The 21,683-nt window shown below is 50.4% G+C and overlaps 1 protein-coding gene across 2 annotated transcripts; it reads left to right on the plus strand.

Annotated features, from left to right (window-relative positions):
- Nucleotides 1-1,470: 1,470 nt before the first annotated feature.
- UBA1 (ubiquitin like modifier activating enzyme 1) lies at nucleotides 1,471-21,030 on the plus strand. 2 transcript variants are annotated; one of them, XM_066248771.1, is made up of 26 exons: nucleotides 1,471-1,581; nucleotides 7,679-7,795; nucleotides 7,925-7,983; nucleotides 8,085-8,253; nucleotides 8,341-8,475; nucleotides 10,401-10,507; nucleotides 10,748-10,838; nucleotides 10,945-11,077; nucleotides 11,573-11,670; nucleotides 11,756-11,902; nucleotides 12,028-12,204; nucleotides 12,332-12,436; nucleotides 12,526-12,606; nucleotides 12,944-13,099; nucleotides 14,550-14,715; nucleotides 14,849-15,045; nucleotides 15,692-15,756; nucleotides 15,995-16,190; nucleotides 16,903-16,977; nucleotides 17,090-17,279; nucleotides 18,729-18,817; nucleotides 19,071-19,163; nucleotides 19,287-19,478; nucleotides 20,270-20,371; nucleotides 20,472-20,572; nucleotides 20,723-21,030. In XM_066248771.1, the coding sequence occupies exons 2-26, from the start codon at nucleotides 7,679-7,681 to the stop codon at nucleotides 20,856-20,858; spliced, it is 3,177 nt and encodes a 1,058-aa protein (XP_066104868.1). In that variant the 5' UTR covers nucleotides 1,471-1,581; the 3' UTR covers nucleotides 20,859-21,030. The 2 variants fall into 2 exon arrangements, with proteins under 2 accessions (XP_066104868.1, XP_066104867.1); XM_066248770.1 differs by lacking the exon at nucleotides 1,471-1,581 and adding an exon at nucleotides 3,781-3,987.
- Nucleotides 21,031-21,683: the final 653 nt, after the last annotated feature.

Below are 21,683 nucleotides of genomic sequence, written 5' to 3' on the forward strand. Positions count from 1 at the left end.
CTCCCCTGCTTAAAATCCTTTTACAGCTCTCCACGGATTTTAAAATAAAAACCAAGCATCTCTGCCTCACAATGCCTACTTAACATGGCCTCCGTCTTATCTCGCAGTGCTCTCCCAGCCTCACTCCTTACTCTCCAGCTACACAGACTTTCGTGCCCTTCCTCAAACATCCAAGAACTTCCCACCTCAAGGTTTCGCACCTGAAGTTCCCTCTGTCCGGAACGGTTTCCCCCGCGTCAAACGCGGCTCTCTTCCTCACTTTTCACACGCCACTTCCCCCGACAGGCATTCCCTTACTACCTCACATAGGGTACCAGGCACGTCTGAGGTGAGGTAAAGGATAAATACGGGAAAGAACTAATGGAAGAGTGTTCCGCTCCATCACCGTCCCCCCACAGCACCGCTCCCGAAATTCTACAGCCCAGGCTTACTTTTTTGTTTTGTTCTTTTAATTTTTTGATTATTCGTCCCCTCAGGTTTAAAATTTCCCATACCCTGGCCGCGGATGCTCACCACGTGCACCAGGCACTGGCCGGGTAGGACTACCATCCCCAGCATGCCGCGCGGTTTTTCAGGAGGAACCACAATTCTTAGGGGTGTCCGGGTCTAACGTTGTCCGTCGACGGCGCGGGAGCAGACCGGACTCCCCTCTAGCTGAGCGTCTGTGGTACGTTCCAAGCCGCGGCACTCCAAGCCCCGCGCTTTCGAGCTCCGCGCAAACTCTGGCTCCTCTTGTGCGACGGAGGAGCCGCTTTGCGCTTCCGTTGCCCCGTGGCGTCGGCTCATCTCCAGCAGGAAGGCGAAGCTTTTCCTCAACGCAGGAGGTGAGCTGAAGCACGGTATCCCCAAGGCCCTGGACAGCACCTGAGGGAGGGGTCTCAGTGTGAGGGAAGGCTCTGGGCCCGGGTTGGCTGTTCTGAGGTACCCTCAGAAAGTAGCCTGTGGAGACTTCGGGGCGGGATGAGGTAGTCTGTTTTAGGGAATATACCTTGGAGGCAGGGTTTATATTCCCCTCAGAGACAGGGTGTAGGGGAATGTTTGAGGAGACCTTTTAGGGTTCATGTCCGAGTACTCTGTTCGTGAGGCAGGATCTGAGGTGCTCCCTGAGGGGAGAGACTAAGTTTGAAGTTCGTTAGTCAGGGCGGATTTTTGGGAGAGCTTGTCTCAGGAGAGGTCTTGGCGACTGTGGGAAAATTCGACCCGACGTGGCATTGTGAGGGTGTCTGTGGCCTTTGTGACCTCCGGTTCTACGATGCGCTCGCCCCGCGCTCGGGCTGAGGGAGCGGACGCTCCCGAGCCCAACAGTTGGTCGGGAGAGCAGTCGCTAGCCCGGACTGTGCAGGGGACGCCGGCTGCCGGGCGCTTCCCGAGGGGACACGGTGCCGCCCGGCCTTCGCTAGCGGCTTTATTCATTATTCACACGGAGGTGGGGCTGCGAAGAAGTAAAATTTTTGCCTCCTTTGCACCTAGACCGCTGGAAGTATGGTCTTGTGAATTATTCACGAGGGGGTGGACCAGCATGCTGAAGGGGCGTTCTGCCGTCTGACTGACAAAACTAGAGCTCCTTGCTTAACCGTCAAGGTGAGTAGCGCCCCGACTTTTCTGCCCCTTTTCTGGGGGGCGTTGTGCATAATTCATGAGGGGCGTAGCGTTCCCGGCTTCATTTGCGTGACCTGCTGTTAGCTTTCCCTCACGCTCGAGGATTAAACCTTTGTCTAGGGAAGGGACGAGGCCTGGTACACAGTTCGTTCTTTAGAAAGCCCAGTGATCTCAAATTTTCAACAAAAAGCTCTAGATTCAAATCCAGTCGATGTTGGGCAGCCCCCTGCGATCTTTGGCAGATCTCTCTGCGAGCCTGAAAAATGGGTATGGGCAAGTGATGGTCACTTTAGTTTACACTCGTTTAGCACTTTATTAGCTCATTTAATCCCCACAACAGCCCTAAATCGTAGCTTATTATTATCCCATTTTATAGGTGAGGAAACTGGGACACTAGGAGAGTAAGTAATTTGCCTACGGTTACAGTCAGTGAGTGGCCGAGCCAGCATTCAAACCTAGCCAGTCTAGTTCCAGAGTGTATTCAAATGCTGTAACCCCCCCGCCCCCCACTCCCAGTTTAATGGTACAACTACTAATGTTAGTCAAGTAGCACTGTGTGCTAGGCACTGTTTAAGCCCTTTCTACATATTTAGTTATTGAAACTCCATCACCGGGTAGGTTAATACTCACATTTTATGGGTGGGGCAAGAGTGGCTTAGAGAAGTTAAGTGTATGTCCCCAGGTCACATAGCTAATCATTGGACAATGGGAATGATTTTTGTGAGTGCTTAAGAACTCTCTAAGGAGATTGATCACCTTTGAGCTGAGACTTGGGAAGGACAGAAAAAAACCAATCGCTAAGCGGTCTGGTTGTCTGTCCTACCTACGTAATGGACATTGGTGTCCTTAGCATTTCAGTGTCCTTCTGTGAGGGTGTTTTGAGGCATTATTTGAAAATCATGCCCCAGGTTGGGGGTTTCTCCAGTGGCTGGGTATACCTTCACCCACCCACAGCTAATTGTATGTTAGCACAAATATATTTACATATTATCTTTGTGTTAATATATAATATTTTAAAATGCAACGGTGTCCTGTGCCAGCACTACTCTGAATCCATATATTATCTGATTCTGGTAACACCTCTTGCCTTTATGAGGTAGATTACTGGCCCTATTTTACAGTTGTGGAAACTGATGCACTTGTCGAAGGCATGTAGTGAGCCTGGATTTGGCTGAACCAAGGCAGCCCTAGTTCACATGTAGTTAGTCAGGGTTGAGGAGAAGGCAACTACACTTACCTTGGGTTTCCCCTATGGCTGGGTGGCATGGTCTTTAATTATGAACAGGAAAGCATGGCCATGTTGCTGTGGTTGGAGGACCCGCTAATCCCTACTTGCTGGGCAGGGCTGTCCATCCAGCCTCATGTGTAATTCATGATAAGTGTGTGGGACCTTTCTTGATCTCCCTGAGTTTCCAGGTTGAGCTGCTGCAGCATCCTTATTCATTAGTAATGAGTGGGGTTGAGGAGAGAGTGTGTTTTCCCTGTAGTAACTGTTTCCCTGCTTATAGGATTCTTATTAGATATTTCCCTGCTTATAGGATACTTATTAGATATTTCCCTGCTTATAGGATACTTCCTAGATATTTCCCTGCTTATAGGATACTTATTAGATATTTCCCTGCTTATAGGATACTTATTAGATATTTCCCTGCTTATAGGGTACTTATTAGATATTTCCCTGCTTATAGGATACTTATTAGATACATCAATAGGCAGACCTGTAACTTTTGTCCCAGGCCACCGGAATTCATGCATTATTCACGAAAGATGTAGCCTTGGTCTCCTTGGCTTCCGGGCTGCTACAAAGTTATTCATTCTTTATGAGCAGTGGGGCGTGGCTTCCATGTTTTAACATTGGTTTTCTTGTTGCCTTGTGCTAATCAACCAACCAACCACCCGGCCTCATGCATAATTTATGATCAGGAAGTGTGGGCTTGATGCCCTTTCTTGGTTTCCATTGCAGCCTGGCTGTAACAATGTATTCATTATTCAGGCTCTGTGGGGCGTGGCCTGTTGTTTTACCTGCTTTCTACCTGTTTTCCTAATTAGTGCTATAGTAGCCACCAGGTGGAGCTATTCCTCTTCGAATGATTAAGAAGCGGGCAGGGACCAAAATGGGCGCGGTCTGCCTGCATCCGGGTTTCTGGGGGTGGTACCCAAGGTTTTGTTCCGGCCTCGCGTTCGGCGGCCGCCATCTTGTGTCAGCAGCTGGGGTAAAGGAGCTGTCTGGGAAGAGCACAACCACTACGGCCGGGGGAGGAGAAGGCGATTCAGGCAGCGGCGGCTCTTGGCGGCCCAGACGGCGGGGAGAAGGAGGAGGGTGGCAGCCGAGCTTGGCTTCGGCTCCTAGAGGAGTTGGCGGCGGCGCGACCCGGGGAACCGGCATTGGTAATGAACGGCTGTCCTCAGCGCTTTGGCAGGGGGTTCGGGATGCATCGGAGGGCACAGGGCATGCGCTGGGCCATGCTGATGTCTGGGTGGGCCACTGGGGATCGGGAAGGGGGGCGCAGATCTTGGGGCGGAACTGACATTTTTCGGTAGGAACCTTCTTCAGTACTTACTAAAGACCTCTAGAATCGCCCTTTATACACCGCTAGTCCCTCCGTATTTGCCATCGCAGCTTCCAGCAGGGGCCAGACTCTGGGTGGGAGGGTTTATAGGTTTTCATTTAAGACTCTTTTATCATCTTTCTTTAGACACTCCAATACACACACACATTTCTGATCTCAGAGCTTCTAAGGAGACTAGATCCTGTGAAAGGCCATTTGGGCCTGGCCCCCATGTCAGAGACCACCTCTTCCGCATCTAAGGTCTCTCAACCCTTCCCTGGCCCTAGCATTTTCCATCAGAAGCCCTCTGGGCCCAGCACTTCTATTAAGAGGCCCCTTTCAGCATTTACCTTTAGAGACTCCTTTCAGTTTCTATAATCTGCCCCTAGAGATCATCTACTATAAAGGAATATCTCATATTTCATTTTGCATTGTCCCCTCTTAATGGCCTCAACATCTCCGCCATAAAATGCACCTAATCTATTCTATTAGAGATCCCCCTGCCAGCATCTGCCCTTGCAGACTGTTTTGGGTCCTAGCCCCCTCCATCAGAGACTTGCCTCTCAAACCCCACTCTTAACTCAACCTCTGCCTTCAGAAGCCAACCAGGGTTCCAGCTTCTCACAGATCCCTTAACCTTCACATCAGGCTTCGGAATCTACCCTCAGAGCCTTTCAAGGTCTACACCATTTTCAGTCAAGTCCCTTGGTCGTTGTATTTCAGTTTCATAAGACCCCAACATCATTGTCGGATGTCTCCCTGCAGCAGTCCCAGTTGTCCTCCATCAAAGTAGAAAACCCCTTTCTTGGCATCTACTTTCCAAGCTTCCATGAGATCCCACATAATTAGTCAGAGAAACCCAACCCCACTTGGTGACCTAGCCAGTATCTGCTTGTATCTGCTTACTGAACTTTTTAGGCCCAGAACTATTTGGGCTCAACCTCCCTTTCCACCCTCTCAGAGAAGCTGTGGTCCCTAGCCAGTACCAATAAGATCAAAACAAGGCTTTTGTGCTCCAGTAGAAATCCCTCCCCACCCCACTCTGGGCCTCAGCATCCACCCTCATAGCCTCCTGGAACTCAGGCATAGATGTCAGACACACCTCTCCCCCTTTGAGCCCTTTTGTTGTTTTTTCTTTGCAAGTTCCTATTTTTGATCAGAGATTTCTCTCTGCCACCAGCACCTGCCCCCTAGAGATCCTCAGTGCCCCAGCACTGTCCTGATGGACAACACCCCTCCCTGCAGACCCCAGCATCTTTCTGCAGCTTTTTTTGGTCCCCAAATCCCCACCATTCCCCCGTGCAGCTTCTGTGGGGCCCAACAACTGCCCTCCTACCTCCTTGTAGACTCTGGGAGCCTTGTAGCCTCAGTGTAATTTCCTGGCCTGTCCCACTTGCCCCCCAGGGCTTCTAACATCCCCTTTTCCACCTCTCTCAGCCTCCCTGGACTCTAGACAACTGCCTCCTAATTCCTCACTGTTATGTTCCTAGAAACCTCTCAGTTAATCTCTCCCAGGAGGCTTGACAGGCCCCAGGATCCTATGCCCTAGGTTCTCCATCCTAATAACCTGACCCTGTGGCTGTCCTCTCTCAAACCTGCTCCAAGAGTCCTACCTCAAACCTTCTCTGGTTTGGGTGGTAGAGAATGCTCAGGCTTCAAAATCTCCAATTTGAAGGCCTCAGGCAAGTTCTGAAACTCTAAGCCCCCAGTTCAGCTTTGCTAAATAAACAGTTGATCAGTTGATAGTATTTATGTCCTAATTGGCACCTTAGCATATGTTGAGGGATAAAAAGGATACTGATTTTGTGATGGGAGTGGGGAATCTTTAGCTCCTCTCAGGAGTGTCTGTCCCAGCCCCCTGCAGCTTGCCTTGAGACTGTCTGGTTCCAAACCTCTGCAGTTGAAATTCATTCTTGAACAGTCAACCAAAACCTGCTCAGACCCTTGCTACCAGGGGCCCAAGGTATAAGGTGAAGATACTAAAGATCTCTCTGGCCCTGGATCATCTCGAATTTAGGGAGTGGGAAGATGGTGTGTCCCAGACAAACATACCAGTGACAAGGTGAAGAGATAAGTAATAGAGGCCACTGCACATGCCCAGGGAGGAGCTTATGTCGTCGGTTCACTGAGTTCTGACCACAGACCTTGATTTTTTTTTTAACCTACCCAGCAGCCCCTTGAGGATAGTTCCCTTTGTCCCTGCTTTTGGGGGAAAAAATGGGGCTCGGGAAATGAGATCCCTACCCAGGTCAGAGATCTGGGTAAATGTAAAAATAGGATTTGCCTTTATCTCCCTAATTGACCAAATCTGTTCCTACCTTGGTTGGTTCCTAGCATTCCTAGTAATACAACTAACTGGCTGACTCAGGCCCTCACCAGCCTCCCACCTACTGGCTACTGGCTTCTTCCTCCTCATGGGATCTCCTCCCTCACCCCTCATCTCTTAGCACTGTGCCCTGGGCCCTTACTCTGGGTTTTGACTTGAATCCCCCAGGAAGCATTTGGCAAACAGTCCTGCTGGCTCTGGGCAAGTGACTGGAGTTCCCTGGGCCTTTGTTTTCTGTGGTGTAGGCATAAGGTTACTTACTGGGTCCGTGGGCATTGTTAGGATTAAATGAAGCCCTTTACTCTTACCAAGTAGTAAGTCCTTGGTAGATAGCAAGGAGCTCCTGTCATCTTGCTTAGTCCTAGGGTGTGACAGGTGCCAAGATGGACTCTTAGGGTGAGGCAAGGCTCATAAAGTGCTTAGTATGACGTCAGGACTAGGGAGGGCTCTAATAAACACATGTCGTTATTGTCAACCCTGCTTAAGGGACTCCACATGAGACGGGGCTTGGGATATGTGTTTCTCCTCTCTCCCTGCCACCTCATACTGGCCTGGCTCTCTCAGAGCTGGAGTGAGAGGGAAGGGAGGGGCTTAGGCTTTATGAAGCTCCTCCCTGAGCCCCTCTGGGTTCCGGTTCTCTGACATCATGCCACCCTGATGGATATCCAAGCTGCATTTCCTTCCTGCACCCCTGCCACCGGGGTTAAGGGGAAGAGAATGGCTGCTTGATCTTGCTCACCTGCTCTGTGCCAGGCTTTATGGTTTGTACTCTGTGGGGTAGGTAAGTGGTATTATCATCCCACTTTTTCAGGTAGGGAACTGAGCTCGTAGGGTTAAATTAGATCTGTTAAGGAGTGGCAGGCTGACCTGAATCTCCATCTCTCCTCTGACTTCTCCACGAGTACATTCTTCTTGTCACTCCTTTCACCCTGTAGGATTGGCATCTCTCCCTCATGCTGGGCTGGGTAGAAAGGCTAATGGCCTGGTGGTCAGTAGCATAGATTGCAACCCAGACACCTGGGTTGAAATCTTAGGTCTGACAGCTGTGTGACCCTGGGCAAGTCACCTCATTTCTTTGTACCTGTCTCCTCTTCTATAAAATGGGGGTACCAGTCCTGAAGTCTTCCCTTCCCCCATAGTTGCCACTAACCAACAGAAACATCCACATTGCCTGGGCTCACATAACCTTCCTTTCTCATTCTAGATGTCCAGCTCGCCGCTGTCCAAGAAACGTCGCGTGTCCGGGCCTGATTCAAAGTCGGGTTCTAACTGTTCCCCTGCCCACTCTGTGTTGTCCGAAGTGCCCTCAGTGCCAACCAACGTGAGTGTCTTCTTCCTGGAAACTGGCAGGTGGGGTGGTGAGTGGGAATATCTTTTGTATCACTGTCCTTCTGTCCTCGCCCTACTCTTGCATGTCTTTTTAAACCTGTTCTTCCCCCTTCATCCTTAGGGAATGGCGAAGAACGGCAATGAAGCGGACATAGATGAGGGCCTTTATTCCCGACAGCTGTAAGTGGGGTCAAGGTTGGACAAAGAGGTGGGAGGGGGACTCTGAGAGGCTGTGGTTAGAAGGGCCCGACCCTGACCTAACATGCCTTTTAACCTGGCAGATACGTGTTGGGCCATGAGGCAATGAAACGGCTCCAGACATCCAGCGTCCTGGTATCAGGCCTGCGAGGCCTGGGCGTGGAGATTGCCAAAAACATCATCCTTGGTGGAGTCAAGGCTGTCACCCTACATGACCAGGGTACTGCCCAGTGGGCTGACCTCTCCTCCCAGGTACCTCTTCCCAACCCTTCCTTACCAGAGTGCCAGTCCCAGGCTCGTCAATAGCCACTTCACTTGGTTCCTTACTTTACTTTGTAGTTCTACCTGCGGGAGGAGGACATCGGTAAAAACCGGGCCGAGGTCTCCCAGCCCCGCCTCGCTGAGCTCAACAGCTACGTGCCTGTCAGTGCCTACACTGGCCCCCTTGTTGAGGACTTCCTTAGTGGCTTCCAGGTATCATGGGCACAGCCCAGCCTCCTGCCCCAACTCTCTCCATCTCTGGTGTGTTCATTTGTCCAGTACTTAATGGAGTGGCCAGTGTGACATGTTCAGGTTGGGGCTGCCGCTGAGGGTGTAGGCAGGATTTAGATCCTAGACCTGCCTTTTCGGGGGGGGGGGGGGAGATATGGACAGGCAGATAGTACAGCATAGGAATTATGAACACAGACTGGAGCCAGACTGCCTTGGCGTAAGTCTCTGCTTCTGTTAGTATGACCTCAGGCAGGTCACTTAATCTCCTGTGCTTTACTTTTTCCTATTTGTAGACTCGGGAGTGGTGGTAATGACCGACCTCAAAGAGTTTTTGTGATGGTTAAACATTTAGAATAGCAGCTGGGCCTGCCCTGTGGTGGCTCAGTGGGTAAAGCGTCACCCTAGAATACTGAGGTCACTGGTTCAAAATCGTGGGCTTGCCTGGTCAAGGCACATATAGGAATTGATGCTTCCTGCTCCTCCCCTCTACTCTATCTCTCTTTCTCGCTCTCCTCTCTTTCTAAAAAATAAAATCTTTCAAAAAAATAAAGAAAACCTTACCTTTAAAGAAAATTAAAAGAACAGCAGCTGGCACATGATAAAGGGCCATCTAGTTGCTTGTTAAATAAAAACTCTGGGCCAGAAAGAGGAGCTGTGGGAGCTTAGATTCTGCTCCTGGGTGTCCCGGCAGCCCAGACATACTGCCACTGAACCCTGAGGTAGGGATAGGCACTCACCCTGGTGGGGAAGGGTGAGCATTCAGGCAGAGAGCATAATCCCAATGGTCGTGACTGAGCAGGCATTGTTTTTTTTATTCGGTGAGAGCAGCAGAGGCAGAGAGAGACTTCTGCATGCACCCCAACGGAGATCCACCCAGCAAGCCCACTAGGGAGCGATGCTCCACCCATCTGAGGCGCTGCTCTGTTGCTCAGCAACCGAGCTCTTAGCACCTGAGGTGGAGACCATGCATGGAGCTGTCCTCAGCAGCTGGGATCAACTCTCTCCAATCAAGCCATGGCTGCAGGAGGGGAAGAGAGAGAGAAGCAAGAGGGTGAGGGATGGAAAGCATATGGGCGTTTCTCCTGAGTGCCCTGACCAGGAATCGAACCCAGGACATCCACACGCAGGACTGATACTCTTACCACTGAGCCAACCAGCCAGGGCAGATGTTGTCTTTTTTTATTGACTGACTTTTAGAGAGAGGAAGGGGAAGAGAGAGACATCGATCTGTTATTCCACTTATTTATGTGTTTATTGGTTGATTCTCCAATGTGCCTTGACTGGAGATTAAACCTGCAACCTTAGCATACCAGGACAATCCTCTAACTAACTGAGCTACCTGGCCAGGGCCCAAGCAGGCGTTGTCTTCAGAATTGGGAGCAAATGGGTCTGGTAGGAGTGAGCTCACACTTTGGCTGGGACAGATTTACCTCTTCTGTGTCTCACAGGGCATGGCAGGGTTGCAGGCAGGCAGGGGTGTTGGCAAATGAATGAGTCAGATGTTCTCCAGACTGTCCTGCCAGCTGCCCATTTTTTTTAAATTGACTTTAGAGAGAGATTAACATCAATTTCTTGTCCTACTTATGTATGCATTCAGTGGTTGATTCTTGTATGTGCCCTGACTGGGAATTGAACCTGCAACTTGGGCATATTGGGGCAACTATTATCAACTGAGCTGCCTAGCCAGGGCCCAGATGCCTCTGTACCTTGCCTGTCTGGCCTAGGGATTCCCAGGGATTCAGTTTCTCGTTACTATGTTTCACTGGCTCTGAATCTGATACATTGTGATAGACTTGGTATTTTGTATCTCTGAAAGAGCTAAAAGTAGCAAAGCCCTCAGAATTTTCTGAACCCTCTCACCAATCTTCCTCCATTATTCCGGCCCTGAGTCTTTACCTCTCTGACAGGTGGTGGTCCTTACCAACACCCCCCTGGAGGACCAGCTGCTAGTGGGTGAATTCTGTCACAGTCATGGCATCAAGCTGGTGGTGGCAGACACACGGGGCCTGTTTGGGTGAGTGCCCCCACCCTTTTCCCCCAACCTCTGCCAGGCCCAGGTCAAGACCACCAGGCTCTCACTGCCCTCAGCCACCCAGGTTTTAGATTGTATGTGTGCACCTCCCCATGTGGCATGAACACCGCCTGATTCCCAGCAGGGATTAGCTGTATTTGCTGCATCTTGAGGGACACATGAGGTTCCCCCCCCCCCCCCTGCATGTAACTCTGGCATCAGCCCTATTTGCCCCCTCTACAGGCAACTCTTCTGTGACTTTGGAGAGGAAATGATCCTCACTGATACCAATGGGGAACAGCCGCTCAGTGCTATGGTTTCCATGGTCACAAAGGTGAGATCAGCCTTGAATCCTGGCATGCAGATAGGCAGCAGCAGGCTTTCTTATCTGCTGCTGTTACCCTGAGCTTGCCTCTGAGACTCACTCTTTCCTTAATCAGGACAATCCTGGTGTGGTTACCTGCCTGGATGAAGCCCGACATGGGTTTGAGAGTGGGGACTTTGTTTCCTTCTCAGAAGTACAGGGCATGGTTGAACTCAATGGAAGTCAGCCCATGGAGATCAAAGTCCTGGGTAAGCTAGGGCCATGGGGGAGTCGGGAGATAGGAGGTGTGTCCCTGGGCTCTGAGTGAAGGGATACACCCTGGCTGTCTAATTTAAACCAGAAACAGCCCCTGGGGGTCCAACCACAGCTGGTGGGCACGGGAGAGAGGTGCTATCTCGTGTGTGAGCTGTTCCCAGGAAAATAGGTCCCTGGTATCTGTGCTGGAGAGGAAAGGTCTTTGGTGTTTGAACAGAGCATATCGGGATCCATTCATGTCGAGCTGATTTGGACAGGGAGCAGGGAATGTCTTCCAGTGTCGACTTGGGACCAAGGACATGGGGTCTCATGGTGTCGGAGCTGAATCTAGGGCAAAAGAGAGGTGGTTTCTGATGTCAGAGTAGAACCTGGGATGGAAAAGGGATGGGTCCTGATGTCTGAACTAGGTTGGGAATGGGTTTTCCTTATCTTGGTGGTGTGGGTTTTAGGGAGAGTAGGTAGTCTGACTGCTTCCCTGTCTACCCTAGGTCCTTACACCTTTAGCATCTGTGACACCTCCACCTTCTCTGACTATATCCGTGGCGGTATCGTCAGTCAGGTCAAAGTACCTAAGAAGATCAGCTTTGTGAGTGTAGGGGGGTTGTTCTGGGCATTTCTGTGTTCTCTGTTCTTCTCTTCTGGTTGTGATGCCCTGCCCTCATCCCCCACAGAAATCTTTGCTGGCCTCACTGGTAGAGCCTGAATTTGTGATGACGGACTTCGCCAAGTATTCCCGCCCTGCCCAGCTGCATATTGGCTTCCAGGCCCTGCACCAGTTCTGTGCTCAGCATGGCCAGCCTCCTCGGCCCCACAATGAGGTGGGTGGGTGGGTAAGCCAGCCAGGGCAAATTACCTTGGCATTGAAGGCCCACAATGCCCCTGTCCACCCTTCGCCCACAGTGTTCTCTGATAAGTGTACTCTTGGTTCCTTCTGCCCTACCAGGAGGATGCAGCAGAGCTGGTGGCCTTAGCCCAGGCTGTGAATGCTCGAGCCCTGCCAGCATTGCAGCAGGAGAGCCTGGATGAGGACCTGATCCGGAAGCTGGCTTATGTGGCTGCTGGGGATCTGGCGCCTATAAATGCCTTCATTGGGGGCCTGGCTGCCCAGGAGGTCATGAAGGTCAGTGTGGGTGGAGAATGGCAGGGTTGGGATGGATCGGCACTCCCCTGACTCCATCACTTGCTGTCCTTCTATGTTTTGCCCCCATTAACCACTGACTACTTTCCCTCTCCTCCCCAATGTCCAGGCCTGCTCTGGGAAGTTTATGCCCATTATGCAGTGGCTGTACTTTGATGCCCTGGAGTGTCTCCCTGAGGACAAAGAGGCCCTCACAGAGGAGAAATGCCTCCCGGTATCTGAATGTGGCCCATGGGGGAGGCGCCACTGGGGGGCATTTCTGGCAAGGCCCCTCTCCGACCCTCTTCCCTTCTCATTCCCCAGCGCCAGAACCGTTATGATGGGCAGGTGGCCGTATTTGGCTCAGACTTGCAAGAGAAGCTAGGCAAGCAGAAGTACTTCCTGGTGAGTGATCCTCTTAGACACCCACTCCCTTCACCTCCTCTGCCCTCTGGCCACCTCTTTGGGGTTCTGTCTCCTAAGGGAGGGTCTCTTGGTTCTTACATTTCTATCAGGTGCCTTTTGCCATTTTCTTAAGGGAAAGCCTGGTGCACTCTTGTGAACCCCCTCTGGTGTTGCTTCTCTCCGATGACTGGTTGGTTATTTCTTACAGTCCTGGGACTTGAGTATGTGGCATTAGACTTATCCGGGCTCCTCAGTCCTCAGGGTGAATGAGAAGAGATGGCTGACTTGACACTAACCTGTGTTAACCAGGCTCTGTCTCTTCTTGGCTGCTTCCTAGGTGGGTGCAGGAGCCATTGGCTGTGAGCTGCTTAAGAACTTTGCCATGATTGGGCTGGGCAGCGGAGATGGTGGGGAAATTGTCATCACAGACATGGACACCATTGAGAAGTCAAATCTGAACCGACAGTTTCTGTTCAGGCCCTGGGATGTTACGGTGAGTCGGGGAAAGGCTTTGTCATCTCACTTCCCTCTTTTTTTGTTCCCATTCCTGGAAAGGAGGCCTTTCCGCCTTTTTCTTTCCTTCAGTTCTTTTCCTGTTTCTCTGTTACTCATTTAACAAACATTTATTGAGAATCCTTCCATTGAATCTACTTTTTTCTTTTTTTAATTTTTTATTTGTTGATTTTAGCGAGAGGGGAAAGGAGAAAGACCAGGAACATCATTTGTTCCTGTGTGTGCCCTTAACGGGGATCGAACTGGCAACCTCTGTACTTCCGGACGATGCTCTAACCAACTGAGCTATCTGGCCAGGGCAAATCTACCATTTTTTTTTCCTTGTTCTCTTATTGCTGTTGGGACAGTGTGTTGGGAGTCCTCTAAACTACCCCGAAGTTCAGTGATTCACTAGGAGAACTCACAGAACTCAGCATATAGTCAGTCATATTCACAGCTATGGTTTCTTCCAGCAAAGGATACAGAGCAACACCAGCGAAGGGAAAAGGTACACAAGGTGAAGTCTGGGAGAAACCAGGCACAAGTTTTCAAAAGACTCCTTTCCCAGAGGAGTCGCATAGTGGATGTTTAATTCACCCCAGTAGCCAGTTGCAATGTGTGAAATACTGTCAGCCAGGGAAGCTTGTTAGAGACTCAGCACCCAGGGTTTTTACTATGAGCTGGTCACATAGGCACTGTCTGCTGGGCATGGACCCAGGTTCCAGACTTTCAGAGGGAAAGCAGATGTGCAAAAACCACATTGTTTACATAAGCAGTCTAGGCACAGAGAGCTACCCTAAGCAGATGAGGAATGGTGAGAAACCTCCCCAAATCCAAGTTCACAGATGCCAGGCAAGGGCCAGCCTTGCAATCAGGCCATTCCATGGGGAGTGCTTTACACCCTCTTCTCTGCACAGTGGAAGCTGGGTCATACAGGAGTCTTAACTGGGAAGCCTTCTGGAGGGGACAGTGTCATGATAACTGCTGTGCACAGAAGCCAGCAAAGGGAAATCGGGTGGACCCATGATAAGGGTTTGCCGTTTTGATCACAGTGGATGAGGAAGGATCTGCAGACTTGGAGGGTGGGAGGCAGTAGGAGAGTGCTCCGGGCCGCGATCCAGAGATGGGAGGATGGGAGGAGATGAGCTAGAGGAAATGGAGCCAGCTCCTTTGACCTGGATAGGGACTTTTTGAGCAGCAGAGGGACGGACCTGGCTTGGGACTTTTAGGATCATGCTTGTTTGTGCGCTTAGATCCTGTTTTTTTGGGGGGAATGTACCCCAACCTGAAAGAAAGAACAGTAGATGTTAAGTAGGCAGAAGATCAGGTAGCTGGCTACTGCTTCCTTTCCACTGAGCCCCTGCTAATCCAGGGAGCCCCCTGAGGTTGGTTGGATAAATGCACGAATAACTGAGCTCTGTCTTATCCCCACCCTTGCTCTGTCTGTCTAGAAGTTAAAGTCTGACACTGCTGCTGCAGCTGTGCGCCAGATGAATCCATACATCCATGTGACAAGCCACCAGAACCGTGTAGGCCCTGATACGGAGCGCATATATGACGACGATTTCTTCCAAAACCTGGATGGTGTGGCCAATGCCCTGGACAACGTGGATGCCCGTGAGTTAGGAGGCGGGTGAGGAGGTCAAGGACAGGTTTGAGTGTGTGAGTGTGTGTGTGTGTGTGTGTGCGCGCGCGCGCGTTGGTACCTCTCTTTGTCCTCTCCTAATGTACATCACCCCTCCACCTCCAGGCATGTACATGGACCGCCGCTGTGTATACTACCGTAAGCCACTGCTGGAGTCAGGCACACTGGGCACCAAGGGCAACGTGCAGGTGGTGATCCCCTTCCTGACAGAGTCATACAGCTCGAGCCAGGACCCACCTGAGAAGTCCATCCCCATCTGTACACTGAAGAACTTCCCCAACGCCATCGAGCACACCCTGCAGGTGACCAGCTTTGAGGGGCGAGGGGAGGGAGCAGGCTCCCTGCAGCATCTGGGCCTCTGGCCTTCAGGGGATGTGAGCCCAAGTAAAGGGTGTGCTTTTTTTTTTTTTTTAACTTGGAAATTTTTCAACATGCAACAAGTATAAAGAGTAGTGTGGAATGCTGAAAATACTACGCGTCACCTAAATTTAACAGTTCCTGTTTTGCCACATTTTCTTAGATTTGTATATTTGTGTATGTGTGAGCACGTGGGCTGAAATATGTCGTGGACATTACAGTACTTTAGTCCCTAATACTTCAGTATGCTCCTGCAAAGGGAGGATGTTTTTCCACATGAAAGGTCTCTAAACTTTGATTATTTTTTTTTTTTATTGAGGCATAACATCAAGTAAGGTTTGCAGAGCTTAAGAATAACTTTTTTTTTTACACATTCACTAGTGTAGCCGCTGCCCTAGGCCAAGTTCATTTGGTTTTTAAATTGAAGTACTGGGGGTGGGGAAGGTGTGAAGCGGTTTTTCAGGGACTTCCCTTCTCCCAGAGCAATCATGTTTTTCATATTTGATTTATTCACTGATGGTCTTTCTAATGCCTCTGGAAGCCCGCTTTGTCAGCCATTGCCCTCATGTAATTTGTTTCCTCTGTCCACAGTGGGCTCGGGACGAGTTTGAAGGCCTCTTCAAGCAGCCAGCAGAAAACGTCAATCAATACCTCACGTAAGTAGCACATGCCCCCTTCCTCCATTCCCTGCCTACTAGCCAAGGCATCCTGTCTGCTTTCCTCACTACTGTAACACCCAGCACTGGGAAGACTTCATATGAATCAGTGAATGCTCAGGCCCTAGACCATCTGGGATCAGAACTAGCTTTCTTTGGAGAAAGTGGGGTTGCCCTGGAGCCCACTCCTAGGGCCGCTGTGTAATCCTGCCCCTCTGACCACTCCAATTCCTGATAGAGACCCCAAGTTTGTGGAGCGGACCCTGCGGCTGGCGGGCACCCAACCCTTGGAGGTGCTGGAGGCCGTGCAGCGCAGCCTAGTGCTGCAGCGGCCACAGACCTGGGCTGACTGTGTGACCTGGGCCTGCCACCACTGGCACACCCAGTACTCTAACAACATCCGGCAGCTGCTGCACAACTTCCCTCCTGACCAGGTAATGCCCACTTGCCAGGTTCATTTGGCAGAATTCAGAACAAGAACCTGCTGTGGGCTCCCCTCCATGTGGCTGCTTTCAGTCATTAGTCCAGCTGTGGCAGGTGCCCTGAGGCATGGGGATATCAGAAGAATGATAAGCCTGATTTGCTTTTCCTGTCCCCTTTCCTTTGAGCAAGAGACTATTTCCCTTACTTGCAGTGTGGGCTGAGTCATATGACTCCCAGGGCTGTAGGAATTATGGGGGAGAAATTTTGGACTTAAGCGCACAGGAATCAATGTGGATTCAAATTCCAGCTCTGTTTGCACTTGGGCAAGTCACATAACTTGTTTTTGCACCTCAGTTTTCTCTTTGGTGAAGTAGAGATAATAGTATCGACTTCATGGGGACTTTGTGAGGATTTATTGGTATATACTAATACTAAGTTTGTACAGCGTTTGGCAATCCATAAAAGTTAGTTGAACGGCTGTGTGTCTTGCACAAAGCAAATGCCCAGGAATTGTAATTTTCTCAATGAGGTCCCTGCTTCAGCGAGACATCGGAATTTCCATCTGTAGTACCCTGTTGTCTGTGTCTGTCATGATTGACTCCAGCTCCCTGTGCGTGCCCAGCTGTAGTGAGTCAGAGCCTGTCTAGGGCCAAGGTGAGTAGTTAGGATTGTTAGACCTCCACTCTCGGGTCCTGCTCCTCAAAAATCTCTCTACTCCCTTAGCTCACAAGCTCAGGAGCTCCGTTCTGGTCTGGGCCCAAACGCTGTCCACACCCACTGACCTTCGATGTCAACAATGTAAGTCTCCATTCCGGGCTCTCCTAGCGTCGGTGGTTGGGTAGGAAGGAGGCAGAGACTCCCCCGATGAGGGCTGTTGTGCTTCCCTTCTGGGCTCTGTCTTCTCTTCTAGCCCCTGCATCTGGACTACGTGGTGGCTGCCGCTAACCTGTTTGCCCAGACCTACGGGCTGACAGGCTCTCAGGACCGAGCTGCTGTGGCCACACTCTTACAGGCTGTTCAGGTCCCTGAGTTCACCCCCAAGTCTGGTGTCAAGATCCATGTCTCTGACCAGGAACTGCAAAGCGCCAGTGCCTCTGTTGGTGAGGGGTTTTGGCCAGTCGGCCGGCAGTCACTTGTCCCCTGACCAGCTCAGCCTGCCCAACAATCTTCTACCCCTGGCTCTGCGCTGCTATTCCAAGCTTGAGGCTTCCCCCACCTTCCTTTGAGCCTCCTTTTCATTGAAATGAAGAGGATTGGTTAGGACACATTCTCTCTCTCACTCCCTCTCCCTTCCCACTCACTGGCCCTCAGGAGAAGTAGCTCTTTGTTTCTCTTGCTTCATGCATAACTGCCTTAAAGGGAAAAGTTTTCTGTTTTTTTTTAATCTGTTTACCTGGGCAGGTGTGATAAGACCACTCTACCAGTGGTCTTTCTCCCTTGTTATCTGCCTCCATCTTTCTACTCCCATGTTTCTCTGTATGTTTTTACCCTAGTAGTGCCCTTTGTATACCTTTCTTCCTCTAAACACTCCCTCCCCATCTCCCTCTTCACATCTCCCCCCAGGTCCCCCATCGCTCTCCATTTCTTTCCCTCAGTTTATGCTGTATATCAGAGGTAAAGGGCCAAATAGGAACTCCTTTAGGCTTTGTGGGCTGTATAGTGTCTGCAGCTATCATCTCTGCAGTTGAAGCACAAACGCCGCGGTATACAACATTTAAATGAATGAGTGTAGCTTTGTTCCCACAAAATTTTATTTATAAATCATGTGGCAAGCTGACTTTGGTTCATAGGGCCTTAGTTTGCTGACCCTTGGTCTATGTATTATCTGCCTAGCCTTCCCTTCCCTTCATCTCTCTTCTCCCTCTATACTGTGTCTGTAGCTGTTACTCTCTGCATTTTCCTTCCATCCCCCCCCCCCATATGTCTTCTCTTCTGGTCATCTCCCCATCTTCTTTTACAGATATCTACCCCCACGTGTTCCTTTCTGTATGTTTTTTCCTGTCATTACTTCTCTCTTTGTTTTCATCCATATTATTTCCTTCTCATATATATGTATATGTAATATATGTAAAATATAAAATCTCCTACTTGTCTTAACCTCTTTGTGTTGCTGTTTTCTCCTTTTCATGTTTTCTCTCTACTCATTGTCCCTCTGTATTCATGTCTGCATATTTCCCAACTTTTCTCTTCTATGTATCTTTTTGTCGTCGTCGTCCCCCATATTCTCTTCATGTCTCCCCACCTCTCTCTACATCATTGTCCCTAAGATCTCCAGCTCTCCCACTTGGATCTCTTTCCATCTCCACTTTCTCCTAGTGTCACCATTTCCGTTCTGTATTGTCTGTAGAGATTGCCCCCCCCCCATTTCCTGTCTTCAGGTTTGTGTTCCATTGCCTTGTTTTACCTCTCTTCCTTGGCCCCCCCCATGGCTTTCCTTTTCAAATCCTTTATCTACCTGATCACCTTTTGCCCCAATCTGGGCTTCTGTTTTCACCTCGGACCCTGGCCTGGTATCTAAATGGCTGCTGGTGTTTTCTCTCTTCCTGCAGATGACAGCCGTCTAGAGGAGCTCAAGGCCACACTGCCCAGTCCAGAAAAGCTCCCTGGGTTCAAGATGTACCCCATTGACTTTGAGAAGGTGCTGGGTGGGGACCCTGGGTAGGCAAGAGGGTGGGCAGAAAAGATCTCTGGGGATCTGGAGGTGGCACTAGCCCTGTTAATAGGGATTTATCATGGGCTTGCCATGTGGCCCTGAACAAGTAGACGTTCCCAGCCATGCTTTTGTGATCTGAGAGAGCCCAGCAGGTAATTGCAGTGTCCCCAAAGACCAGAAATCCTCTTCCTCCTCTGATCCTCTCATTATCTTCCCACCCTCCCCCCAACCATAAAAGGATGATGACACCAATTTCCATATGGATTTCATTGTGGCTGCATCCAATCTCCGTGCAGAGAACTATGACATTCCTCCTGCAGACCGGCACAAGGTGAGGGGATGTAGACCCGATGTTTCATCCCTTCCCAGGCCTGAGTTCCCCACATTCCATCCCTTCTGTAGACTGGGAGCCTCTTCCTTCTTAATTATCACCTTGATTTTTCCTACCTCATAGAGCAAGCTGATTGCAGGAAAAATCATCCCAGCCATTGCCACAACCACAGCAGCCGTGGTTGGCCTTGTGTGTCTCGAGCTATACAAGGTGGTTCAGGGGCACCGACGGCTTGACTCCTACAAGAATGGTTTCCTCAACTTGGCCCTGCCTTTCTTCGGCTTCTCTGAACCCCTTCCCGCACCCCGTCACCAGGTGAGGGCCTGCATCAGGGAGGCTTGTGGGTGGGTTGTTTCTCTGTCAAGCTGGCTCTAGTTTGGTTCATAGGCTTTCGCCAGGTAAGGGTTTCTGTCGGTGTGTACCTACTCTTTTTGTGTATCCCTTGTTCATTTAGTCACTCATATTTTTTGAGTACCTTCTGTGTGCTAAGCACTGTTCTGATTCTGCCTTTGGAAGCTCTCAGAAAAGATGGGTTATTTGAATTGCACCCCAGGAGGATGCTTCCAATGCAGAGTTCTTCCACTTCATTTATTAATTCAGTCAAGTGTTTATTGAGCAGCCCTCCCCCAAACAGGATAAGAAAGACTTGAGAGTACACAATGGTAAGGGGGTGGGTTTGGGATTTTAAATATGGGATGGTCGGAAAGACCTTGCTAAAAAGACGTTTAAGTCTAAACTTGGAGGAAGTAAGGAAACTGACCATGCAGGCTTCTTGGGAGAGGGCATTTCAGACAGAAGATGAGTCTTTGCAAGGGTAGGAGTGTGCCTGCATGGCACATTTGAGAATGAAATCACTAGAGCACAGTGAATGGAGTGAATGAGGTGAGGAACAGAGTAGAAAGTACTGCAATGACCTAGTGCCTTGTCAGTCATCATTGTAAGGTTTCAGTGCTTAACTCAAGGTGAGGCAGAAGCCATGAGAGAGCTTTGGACAAAAGAGGTTTGTGGTCTTGCTTAGCATGTTTTTGCATGAGTGATCAGGGGAAAGGGATGGGGCTGGACCCTCTGGTGGCTCCCATCACACTGGCCTGCTCCTTGTCCTACAGTACTATAACCAAGAGTGGACGTTGTGGGATCGTTTTGAGGTACAGGGACTGCAGCCTAACGGTGAGGAGATGACCCTCAAACAGTTCCTCGACTACTTTAAGGTGAGGCCCCTTCCTCACTCTCACCCTACATGGAAATGAAGTGTGCGTGTGACTGGCCCGTCCACCCCCATGACACTGCCACCCCCCTTCTCTTCTCCAGAAAGAACACAAATTGGAGATCACCATGCTGTCCCAGGGTGTGTCTATGCTCTATTCGTTCTTCATGCCAGCTGCCAAGCTCAAGGAACGGCTGGATCAGCCGTGAGTTGGGTGGCAGGGAGCCTCAGCTTGCAACTATCCCACTCCTGTTCACCCCCCTTCACCTCCTGGGCCCCCACCCATCTGCCCTTCCTCTCTTGCCTTTTGCCTCTCTGACACTGTCCCCCTGCCCTCCTGCCCCCCTGCCCCCAGGATGACAGAGATTGTAAGCCGTGTGTCGAAGCGAAAGCTGGGCCGCCATGTGCGGGCACTGGTGCTTGAGCTGTGCTGTAACGACGAGAGCGGCGAGGATGTCGAGGTCCCCTACGTACGATATACCATCCGCTGACCCCCAGCCCCCCCTCTCCAGAGCCCATCCAGCCCAGGGTTCCCATCTGAATTCTGACAGTGGCCCAACTAGCCAAGTCTGGTGTTCCCTCATCCCCCTCCCTGAACCCTTCCTACCACTGCTTCCTACCTTGTTCAGAACTTGAGTCCTAATAAAGAATAATGAACTGAGACATGGCATGCCCTTCTGGTTCCAGGGAAGGAAGGGACTTAGCCCCACTCAACCCCCAACTGCCATTTTCCTGGACAGAGAAAATGTGGGAATTGCCACATTCTTCTAACTGCCTTCCCTGCTTAGGAAGAAGTGGAGGCAGTGGTGAGGCCATAGAGAACAGGTACCTGGGTCCAGTTTATTTGAGCTGGATTCCAATCCTGCCTTCTCTGTCTCCTAACATTCCTGCCATACAGACGTAGGGTCAGTGTGGCTTATGTCATTGGAGCGGATGCCTTCCCACCTGACTCGAAGCACTCAGACCCTAGACAAGCCTTTACGCTATGGTTCCCAGAGCCAGGAATGCCTGTGGTGCCATTAGTTCAACCTTGCTGCTGCAGGAGGGCCTTACAGTTTTTATGAAAATATTTAGCTGAGGACATCTGTAGAGGAAAAGACCTTTTACTGCCCTACCCTAACCTTTTTCTTCCCACCCCCACCCACCACCCTGTTTATCTGTCTGTGCATGTCCTGAGGTCTCCTAACTTTGAAAAGTGTCAGCTGTGGGTTGCTGATTGAAGTGGGAAGTAGGAGGCTTACCTCAGGCCCGACCAGGACTTCATGCTCTGTCTGTCCCTTGTCTTGGCTCAATTTTCCAGACAATTGAAAGTACCA

This window comes from Saccopteryx bilineata, chromosome X, assembly GCF_036850765.1.
Source record: "Saccopteryx bilineata isolate mSacBil1 chromosome X, mSacBil1_pri_phased_curated, whole genome shotgun sequence".
In the NCBI taxonomy this organism is placed as follows: domain Eukaryota; kingdom Metazoa; phylum Chordata; class Mammalia; order Chiroptera; family Emballonuridae; genus Saccopteryx; species Saccopteryx bilineata.